This window comes from Arvicanthis niloticus, chromosome 6 (genome assembly GCF_011762505.2).
Source record: "Arvicanthis niloticus isolate mArvNil1 chromosome 6, mArvNil1.pat.X, whole genome shotgun sequence".
Lineage (NCBI taxonomy): Eukaryota > Metazoa > Chordata > Mammalia > Rodentia > Muridae > Arvicanthis > Arvicanthis niloticus.
In genome coordinates, this window is record NC_047663.1 from 100,137,543 (window position 1) to 100,147,849 (window position 10,307).

At 51.3% G+C, this 10,307-nt stretch overlaps 1 protein-coding gene across 5 annotated transcripts in view; it reads left to right on the forward strand.

Moving 5' to 3' along the window:
- The window catches only part of Clec16a (C-type lectin domain containing 16A), a 196,981-nt gene extending 192,108 nt beyond the window's left edge, over positions 1-4,873 (forward strand). For 3 of the 5 annotated variants that reach the window (XM_076937429.1, XM_076937428.1, XM_034505370.2), the window contains one exon: positions 840-1,602. Coding sequence is in view for 3 of the 5 variants with exons in the window: in XM_034505370.2 (XP_034361261.1) it covers positions 840-1,195 (356 nt within the window). In the remaining 2 variants the exon portion in view is untranslated. Of the gene's footprint in view, positions 1-839 lie in introns of all 5 variants that reach the window. The other 2 variants (XM_034505372.2, XM_076937427.1) reach the window with 2 other exon arrangements.
- The last annotated feature ends 5,434 nt before the right edge of the window (positions 4,874-10,307 follow it).

Genomic DNA, 10,307 nt, shown 5'->3' on the forward strand with positions numbered 1-10,307 from the left:
ATTGAACTAAAACTACATTCCCTCTGTCCTGAGTCCCCCCATACAGCTCTAGGGCTGACCGTGCAGCCACACCACATTCCAAGCACCCCCTCTCAGGACCCTAAAGTTCCCAGCTTCCGTAATACTGAATGGCTTTTCCCTTGAATGCCACACATTCCTGGCTGACATCATTGAAAAGCCAAGTGGCCTGCATCTAGCCACAGTCTCCAAGGGTTTAATAAAGTACCAAACATACAAACAACAAAAAAATTTTTATATCTGGTGGAGGCTAGCTCAGTAGTGGCCCTGGGTGAACCCATCTGCTTTGTGGGTGCTAGCTTAGGGTCTCCAGAAGGCAAAGGCTTGTAGCAGTACAAGATTTTAGAAACTAGAAAGTCCTACCTTTTTTTTTTTTTTTAAACTGTTTCACTGGATTCCTTGGCAAGTGTCTCCAAATGTAGCCTCTGGAAATAGCCTGGAATTGTAGGCATACCCAACCTGTTTGCTTTCCCTTTCGTATTTACCACTAGGCCTTTGGGCCAGACTCTGTCCCTGCACACAAAGCCCGCCCAGGCCAGGTTTCACTTTCAGTAGTCAAGTGTTGATTTCAGAGGAGGCCTGAGTTTTCTCCTGCTGTCACAAGTCAGGCACCCAAGGTCCTGACACACTACTCCTAGGCCTAAGTTAGATGAGGTTAGCAGCTTCTGGGTCCCAATAAGGAATAGGTAGAACAGGCATGCCCCTAATACGAGCAATCTCCCCACAGGGTTTTCCACCTTGGTGCAGTGCAGGAGTGGCAGGTGCCAGCTGAGTACAGTGTCACTGGAGTTGAGAGTGTCTCTGCTTTCCTTCCTACCTAGATGCCCCCACAACTCCAGAGCAGCCTCAGCCTCACCTAGACCAGTCAGTGATTGGGAATGAAACGGATGTCGACTCCAAGCCCAGCAAGAACTCTTCGGCCAAGAGCTCTGAGGGGGAGACCATGCACCTGTCCCCCAGCCTACTCCCCGCCCAGCAGCCCACCATCTCCTTGCTCTATGAGGACACTGCTGATACACTGAGCGTCGAGTCACTGACCCTTGTCCCCCCAGTCGATCCCCACAGCCTCCGAGCCCTCTCTGGCATCTCCCAGCTCCCCACTCTGGCTGCAGCAGACACAGAGACCCCAGCTGAGGATGCTGTCAACCCAGAGCCTGCGGGCCCCACAGAGCACTGAGTGGGCACCAGAGATCTCCCTTTGTGTGTGCGGCCCGCTGGTAGGGACCCTGTGCAGTTTGTGACAGCAAGGCACACTGAGGGCACCCACAATTCTCTGTGGCCCTGGAAACCGTTTCTCATACCTCTCCCTACAAGACAGCAACCAAGCACTCATTTGCCCTGCCCTCTCGCTGAGCAGGCTGGGATCCTAGAGACAGCCTCCTGTAGAGACGACCATTGGCCACCTCAGAGGGTCTGGGGCCCTGTCCCTCATCCTGACAGCCACAGGGAACAGGACACACCGGCATCCCTCCTTCAGGCAGCTCCTTTGTCTTCTCTCCCAGTCTGCACAGAGGTGGACAAGGGTACTTTGGGTAGAAATCTGTGGAGAAGCAAACCTAGATAAACATCTCTTTGGGCTATTTATTTCTGTTTTTGGCAACAGATGAAGAGATTTATTTTAAAAGAATCTATTTTGGGGGAGGGACAGAAAGAAAAAGTCCTCAACCGTAAGGCTCGGAGTCACATTAGAAACGTTGGCTGTTAAGATTCCCTGTCCTTATAACTTTTTCATGTTTTTATTCTTAAGTTGTGGGTGTCACTTCCTCTGTTTGCTCTGTCCCCAACTCTACAAGCCTATGGGATGATGAAGTCTCTCCTTGGAACACTGAGGTACTTCTGAACAAAGTGAGAGAGACCTGAGTGTGCTCAGGTCGCATGGGGTGAGAAGGCCAGAAGCTTCTGCTCTCACGTGACCTGGATGGCGTCTGCTCCCTGCTCAGAACACCACACAGACACAGCTTCTGCAGGCTTGCGTCCTTGTCTCTTCTTCTAAGAAAGATCCATTAGTCCCAGTGTCCATGAGAGGAATCAAAGGAATTAAGGCACAGAAAGTCATCCTTAGATGTAATCAGCTTCCTACCATGCAAGTGGATGCCCAGCTAGGGGCCCAGCTGCAAAACAGGTGACCAAAAGCAGAATCCCACCCTTCCCTCCCACCCTACCCTGTCCCTTTGCTGCCACCGCACAGCTTGTTTGGGTGTGAAAACCCCATACTTCTAGGTATGTGCAGTCAAGGACCAGATCTGTCCCATCAGGCCCCAGCTTTCCTCTGTACTCACCAGTCAGGTCACCACTCCAGGCTCCATGGCAAGGCTCTCTATGGCTGTCCTGCAGATTTGGCCTCACACAGTTTCAGTATCCACCAAAGGGGAGCCACACGGGTACCCCTGGGACACATGTCACCATCTGCTCATCATTAGACCTTGACACTCTATTAAGCTGACTTCCCTTGCAGGCCCCAATGCTTAGTTTTCCAGGGGAAAGCAGTGCTCCCTGGGAAGGCAGTGTTATCCATGTGGACTGGCTTCTCTGGTCTTTAAAAGCACTCCAGTGCATATGCTGTCAAAGTCACAAGATGGTTTCAGAAAGAGAAGGCTGGGTCAGGAAGTGAACCAACCTTGCCTAGAGGCAGCCACCCCAAAGGCCCTGGCAGAGAAGGGTGCTCCAGGATAGCCCCTGGGAAGAGAAGAGTGTGATGGCCACTGGGAACTAGAGCTCTCTGGACCCCACAGCCAACCTTATTTCTTGCTCATTTGCAGGGAAAGGTAGACAGAGGAGCAGGCTAGCCCTGTCTTCAGCACAACTGTGCACTATAGGTTTTGAAATGACCGTTGCTAGGGCAGCGTAAATGTTATAAATTGAAATGGCTCTCCACCCTGCAGTGTAGTCTCCACCCTGCAGTGTAGTCTCCACCCTGCAGTGTAGTCTCCACCCTGCAGTGTAGTCTCCACCCTGCAGTGTAGTCTCCACCCTGCAGTGTAGTCTCCACCCTGCAGTGTAGTCTCCACCCTGCAGTGTAGTCTCCACCCTGCAGTGCAGTCTCCACCCTGCAGTGCAGTCTCCACCCTGCAGTGTAGTCTCCACCCTGCAGTGCAGTCTCCACCCTGCAGTGTAGTCTCCACCCTGCAGTGTAGTCTCCACCCTGCAGTGTAGTCTCCACCCTGCAGTGTAGTCTCCACCCTGCAGTGTAGTCTCCACCCTGCAGTGTAGTCTCCACCCTGCAGTGTAGTCTCCACCCTGCAGTGCAGTCTCCACCCTGCAGTGCAGTCTCCACCCTGCAGTGCAGTCTCCACCCTGCAGTGTAGTCTCCACCCTGCAGTGTAGTCTCCACCCTGCAGTGTAGTCTCCACCCTGCAGTGTAGTCTCCACCCTGCAGTGTAGTCTCCACCCTGCAGTGTAGTCTCCACCCTGCAGTGCAGTCTCCACCCTGCAGTGTAGTCTCCACCCTGCAGTGTAGTCTCCACCCTGCAGTGCAGTCTCCACCCTGCAGTGTAGTCTCCACCCTGCAGTGTAGTCTCCACCCTGCAGTGCAGTCTCCACCCTGCAGTGGAGTCTCCACCCTGCAGTGTAGTCTCCACCCTGCAGTGCAGTCTCCACCCTGCAGTGTAGTCTCCACCCTGCAGTGCAGTCTCCACCCTGCAGTGTAGTCTCCACCCTGCAGTGTAGTCTCCACCCTGCAGTGTAGTCTTCACCCTGCAGTGTAGTCTTCAAAGAAGAGCCTGCAGCCACCCTAACCCACCTATACAGGTGGGCCCATCTTTCTGTGACGAGCCTCTTTGCAATCCAGAGGTTTCAAGGAAGGGAAAAGGTGGTCAGCAAACCCTGAAAGGGTAGCTGCTATGTAAAATTCACCAAGAACAAGCCAGTCCACACAGCTGGCTTGTAAGGTTGCTCCCAGGGAGTTCCTGCAGCCAGGAGCCTAAGGGTGAGCAAATGGAGACTTCCTATGAGCAGAACTATGGCTCATTGCTGATGAGGGATGGGGTACTGGAGGAAGCAACAGGACCCCAGGACTCTGAAGAAGTACACTTTCTCACCTAGGTCTTGGTTGCATTGGGTACCATCCAGTCTTCAGGACCACTCTGCTAACTTGGCAACTGTGCTCTCCAGATAGACCTAGCCAGCGAGAACCTACTGGGTCTTGGTAGGATTGAGGGATACCAGGTCCAGTAGGGTCCCACAGCTCCTGACTTGGAGGTCCCAGAGTCAGCCTCCAAAATCATTGGTCCCATCTCTTAGGCCATGCATGCCATGTCTGACCTGGTCTCCCTTCTACAACTGCCCCAGGGCAGACTAGCAGAGCTGGCCTCTAACCCCTCTCCTCAGCTTTGACCATCACCATGGTGACATGCAGTGCTGCCTCCTCCCATTTGTAGTCTTAGGCAGGGGTGACACTTCCCACAGGTCAGACTCAGTGTGGTGGTGAGCGCCCTATACAGTGGAAGTGGTGGAGGGGTTTCTAGAGCAGACCACTGTGCTCCTCTCTCCACCAGACACTTGCATTGCCAGGAGTTGGCTGACTCCATCCTAAGGATGGCACTGGCTTTCTCTGTGGTCTCTGACATGCAGTTGTAAATAAGGCATGGGTAAACCAAGTCTGATCTTTTGTAGATGCAATAAATATATTTCACACAGTCACAATGGGCATAAGGTTAAATGCCTCTTCCCTCCCTCAGAGCTGAAGCTGTGAGGAAAAAAGGGGCAGGCAGAGCTAGGAAGGTCTACCCAGGGAAGCACCTGCTTCTGCTGGAAGGACTCATTCATGCTTTGTGGGGACTGAACCTGGGGGGGAGGAATGAAAGCTAGAACTTCCTTGTCATTTGAAACTTGGCAATAAAAAGCAAAACCAATGGCCCAGGAGTGTGGTTTGCTGTTCCTTGGCACCATGGTGGATGCTATGCTCCAGGGAGGGTCATCAAATGCCTTGACCTGTCAACACTGCTCAGGTGTGACATATGGACTAGAGACCCCACTGACATCCTCAGCTCTGCTGTGGCAGTTCCAGGAGCAGCCCTATTTGGGAAGAACCTACTCATAAAGGGGACAGGATCTTGGGTTTACTCTGCCTCAACTCCTTCAAGCCAGATGCTCTACACATATGATATGGGCTGGTTGGCCCTGCCTGTCGGGATAGCGGCAAAGAAGCCGCTGTATTGTGGCTTCAGAGACCCAGGGACCAGGAAGGGCTCCCCACCTGGGACAGTCATGTGACACTGATGATCAGTTCCTATACACACCAACATGAAAAGCCCTGGGCCTAGAATCATTCTTCACAGCTTCTGCTCCTGCTCAAACCTATCCTAGAAATCCCTGGGTCTTAAGTCTTGAGAGTAAACCCAGAAGAAGAATCTGGACACTCTTAACCTCAACCCAAGTCTTTGCAGGAGAAATGAAGCCCAGCCCTGTACTGGCAGCCAGCAAAGCCTACTTCCCCTTCTGGACTGTGGTTGTCTTAATTCCTTGGAAGTCCAGCCATTATGTCTGGGCTCTGAGGTTCTTTGAGTAGGGTTGGAGTCTGCTAACCACTGGATATCAGCCAAGGCCCACCTGCTGCCTCTTGTACCCCACAGCAGCCCTGCTTGGTTCTGTGGACATTCACATTTCAGTAGCCTCAATCTGTAGGAGGAGCTTGCTGGAAGGATGGGGGGGGGGTGGCCTCAGGGCAGATAAAGGTCAGGAACAATAGTTGCCAGGGGCCTCAGCTATCTCCCTGCCTATTCTGGAATTCCAAGTCAAGAACTAGGCCCTCAGGTGTGTAGAGACCCAAGTGAGGGTGGGAGAGCCCACACCTCATGGCATCCCCTATTACGGATGAGGAAAGAGGGGGATCTGAAATCTGCATAGAAGAGAAGCAGGTCCCCAGGCTGGGACAGGAAGGAAGGGGTGAAGCAGCACTTCACAGACTTGGATACATGTTAGAATCATCTGGAACTCAAGCCCAAAACTAGAAGCACATACCCCAATCCTAGTCGTCAGTATGCAGTACCCACACTGAGAGCCCTTAGCACTGTCTGGGCCCAGAGGTGGCCTAGAGCCCATCTTACATGGGAGATGTGGCTGGCACTGGGTTTGCTGCTATCAGAACCCACCACCCTCACAGCCTCCCTCAGCCCCACAGCCGCACTGCTTTGAGCATGTGGGCACTTGCATGTCTTGATAGCTTCAGTCTAGAGAGGGAACTTACTATAAGTAAACTCAGGAAGGTAGCCTCAAAGTTGGGGGAGTTAGGTGACCCCCTAGCCAGTCATGGCTGTGTGTGTGTGTGTGTGTGTGTGTGTGTGTGAGAGAGAGAGAGAGAGAGAGAGAGAGAGAGAGAGAGAGAGAGAGAAAATGCATTTATGTGAAAGGTAGAAGCCAGAAGTCAACCATGGTTGTCCTTCCTCAGGTCATTCTCCAATTGTTTTTGCTGTTTTGTTTTGAGACAGAACTCTGCCTCTTTGCCTAGAGTTCACTTGGTTGGCTAGGTTGGGTGGCTGGCAGCAAACCCTAAGAATCCACCACTCCAGTGTCACCTCACCCTAATTACTTTTTTTTTAATATAAAAATGTGGGTTCTGGCCATTGAACCCAGGTCCTCATGTTTGCAAACCAAGCACTTATTCCATGAGTCTTTATGAGTTGATCCTCTCTGGAATCTGTTACCATAGAAAGCTGACTAATCTCAACCAGCACCTCCCTGTGACTGGTGTAAGTGGCGGGACAGGGTGGTGGGGGCCAGGCACTTTCCATCCTCACAGTGTGACAGACCTGCCCACTGCAGGCAGGAGGGGCAGGTAAGGGCAGGTAACAGCATCCTGCCTGCCCAAAATCTGAGTCCTTCACTGGAGGGGAAGACCAAGTCCCAAGCAATAAGGAAAGCCCCTTCTACCTCCATATGCTTCTTCTTAGCTCTTCAGAACACTAGGGAAAACCCTCTGGGCCTAATGTGATTTTCTCCAGAGGAAGATGAGTTTGGCATCATTTCACACTTGGGGTTTCCCAGGAAATCATTCAGGGGTACATAATGCCCAATGGGAAGCTTGCATGCCTACTCTCTCCCAGGCAGGCCATCGTATCCCAGCCTTGCCCTGTTCATGGTCTGTCACTCAGACTACCACTGCCTTACCCACAGCTAGAACCCACAACCATTAAGACCCTAGGTTACCTACACAGAGAAAACCTGTCTCGAAAAACAAACAAACAAAAACAAAAACAAAACAAAGACCCTAGGTTACCAGGTTCTGCCCTCGGCCTGGCACCTGGGCCCTGTCCCTCCTCTGATTGTCCCACTCTTGTTCTCAGCCTCCCTTCCTGATAGCAGCTGCACTCACCCAGATACACACACCAGTGTGCTAGACTCACCTTCTCAACCTCCTGTGTGGAAACTGGAGATCAAACCTAGAGTAGAGGACCCTGATCTACCCTGGTGCCAGGCTCTGCTAGCATGCTCCCAGCGGGATGTGGGGCCCACAAGTACCAGCTCAGGTTCAGCTCAATTGTCACCTTCCGGAAGTCCAGGGAGACCCTAGTCCATGCCTCTCTCCCAGATTCTCAAGCTCTGCCAGCCTCCATGTCCTGATGGCTGACTCACTGGGCTCTAGCTTCATGGTCACATGGCTCTGGGTCTCTATGTCTCATCACTTTTCCTTTGCCTAAAGACACCAGTCATAGAACAAGGACCTACCCTGATCCAGGATGACCTCACAAAATCCTCAGCCTGCTGACATCTGCAAAAACCACAGGTGCCAGAGACTAGAGCACAGACATGCTTCCTTAGTCATGGGTAAGCATGCCAGTGTGCGAGGAATGAACACCACACAAGCTCAAAGCAAGCCCAGAGAACAAACCTTCGGAGTTCTGGTGGTAGCATTTGGATTTGGATTTTATTGTTTTTTTACTTGTATGTGGTATTTGTGTGTGGTGTGTGTGTGTGTGTGTGTGTGTGTGTGTGTGTGTTCATGTGTTTTGGGGTATACTTTATACATGTGAAGCCCATGTGTTTCTGCAAATGGAGACCAGCAGTCAAACTTCAGGCATTATTCCTCAGTTTAGTCAGGGTTACTACTGCTGTGATGAAACACCATGACCAAAGCAACTTGGAGAGGAAAGGGTTTATTCAGCTTATGCTTCCACACCATAGTCATCATCAAAGGAAGTCAGGACAGAAACTCAAGTAGGGCAGGAACCTGGAGGCAGGAGCTGATGCAGAGGCCATGGAGGGTGCTGCTTACTGGCCTGTTCGTCATTGCTTGTTCAGCCTGCTTTCTTATAGAACCCAGGACCACCAGCCAAAGGATGAATAGTACCACCCAAATAGGATGGGCTGTGCCCTCCCCCTTCAATCACTAATTAAGAAAATGACTCTAGCTTGTGTCAAGTCGACATTAAACTAACCAGCACACTCAGATACTGTTCACCTTAAGGGTTATTTGGTTGGTTGGTTTTTCAAGACAGAGTTTCTCTGTGTACTCTTGACTTGTCCTGGAACTCACTCTGTAGACCAGGCTGGCCCTGAGAGACCCAACTGCCTTTGCCTACTGCATGCTTGGATTAAAGGTGTGTGCCGCCACTGCCCAGCCCACCTTGATTTTCTGAGATTGAGTCTCTCCCTGGCCTAAAGCTCACCAATTAGACTAAGCTGGCTGGCCAGCAAGCATCGAGTCCTGGGAATCTTTGTTTCTCTGCCTCTCCAGGGCTGGAACTATAAGTGCACACTACCATGTCCACAACAACATGCCCAGTGTTTCTCTGTATAGCTCAGGCTATCCTGGAACTCAGAGATCTGCCTGCCTCTTCCTCCCAAGTGCTGGGACTAAAGGTGTGTGCCATCACCACCCAGCTCCCAGATTTTTTTCTTTTTACTTTTTAACTTGTGTTCTTAGATAAATTCAGGTTCTCCTGTGTGTAGGGCAAACACTTTACCAACTGAGTCACCTCTGCCCCACATCTTTTTATTTTATTTTCTGAGAGGGTCTCACTGTGTAGCCCAGGCTGGTCTTGTACTCTTGATTGCCTTTCCTGCTCGTCCTGTGACAGGATCACAGCTGTGCACCCTCCTCCAAACCCCACCTTATTTAACTCAGATTTAACCAAGTTCCATGGTTTGTCCTGTCTGTTAAAGGGACTCCATGCTGAGACAAGCTTTTGAGCACCTCACCAAGACTTTTCTCTTGGATGGGATCAGCAGGGTGACAGAAGAAAAGAACCAGGTCACATGGGACTCCACTAGATCCCTGTTCTTGTGGTCTAAGAAGTCAGCTCAGGGCTGCAAGATATGTATGAGGCACTGTGCTGACACAGCATGCAGTTCCCAGGATGACATGAGCTATGGATTTCTTGTCAGCTCTCCTGCAACAGAGCCCCCCAATTCAGCATAGTTGTGGATTACCAGAGCCTACTATGTGGCACTCTGTACCTGGAAGATGAACAGGTAAGGCCATTCTTTGACTGGGTCCCAAGTTCCCAACCTGAGTTCTTACGTGTCGTAATGCTCATGGCCCAGCTTTTAGCCTCACCCACTTAGATTAATAGTAGTATTTTCTAGGCCTTCCCCAGCCCAGCCAACAACTGTTAGAAGAATTTTCCTGAGTCTGTTTCCCAGGGAAGGTGCACTGGAAAGCTTAATCTTAAACTTAACTTAATCTTAAATCTTAACTCTTAAAGATTCTTTGTTACCCAACCACACCGATAAGGTAGTAGTACTAACTCCAGACAACCAGTGCAGCCCTGCCCCACACAGAAGACTCCACGGCCCTAAGTAAGTGGCTAAGCCTTAAAGAGTGGCTTCCTCTGCAGAAGGCAGGACCCTCCCTGCCATGTCCTTTTGTGAAGTGGGGGCAGGTCAGTTCCCAGGCTAGCTAGCACCTTAAACTAGAACCAGCTAGAATCACATAGGGTTTGAAGGATTCCTGCTGCCACCCAGGGCCTGTGATCCTAGCTACTCAGGAGGCCAAGGCAGAGAATCACCCGCTCAGGGCCAGCCTGGGTAACTGAGCAGGACCCTGTCTCAAAAGAAAAATAAAATAGAGCTGGAAATGTAGCTCATGGGTAAAGCACTTGCCTAGCATGCCCTGAATTCCATTCTCAATATTGAGGAGAGGAGGAGGAGGGGGAGGGGGAGGAGGAGGAGGAGGTGGAGGAGGAGGAGGAGGAGGAGGGGAAGGCGGAGGGGGGTCGAGGAGGAGGAGGAAGAAGATGAGAAAGAAGAGGAGAAGGAAGAAGATGAGGAAGAAGAGGAGGAGGAAGAGAAGAAAGAAGAGGAGAAGGAAGAAGAGGAGGAGGAGGTTACATTGTTATGAGCCCCAGAACTTT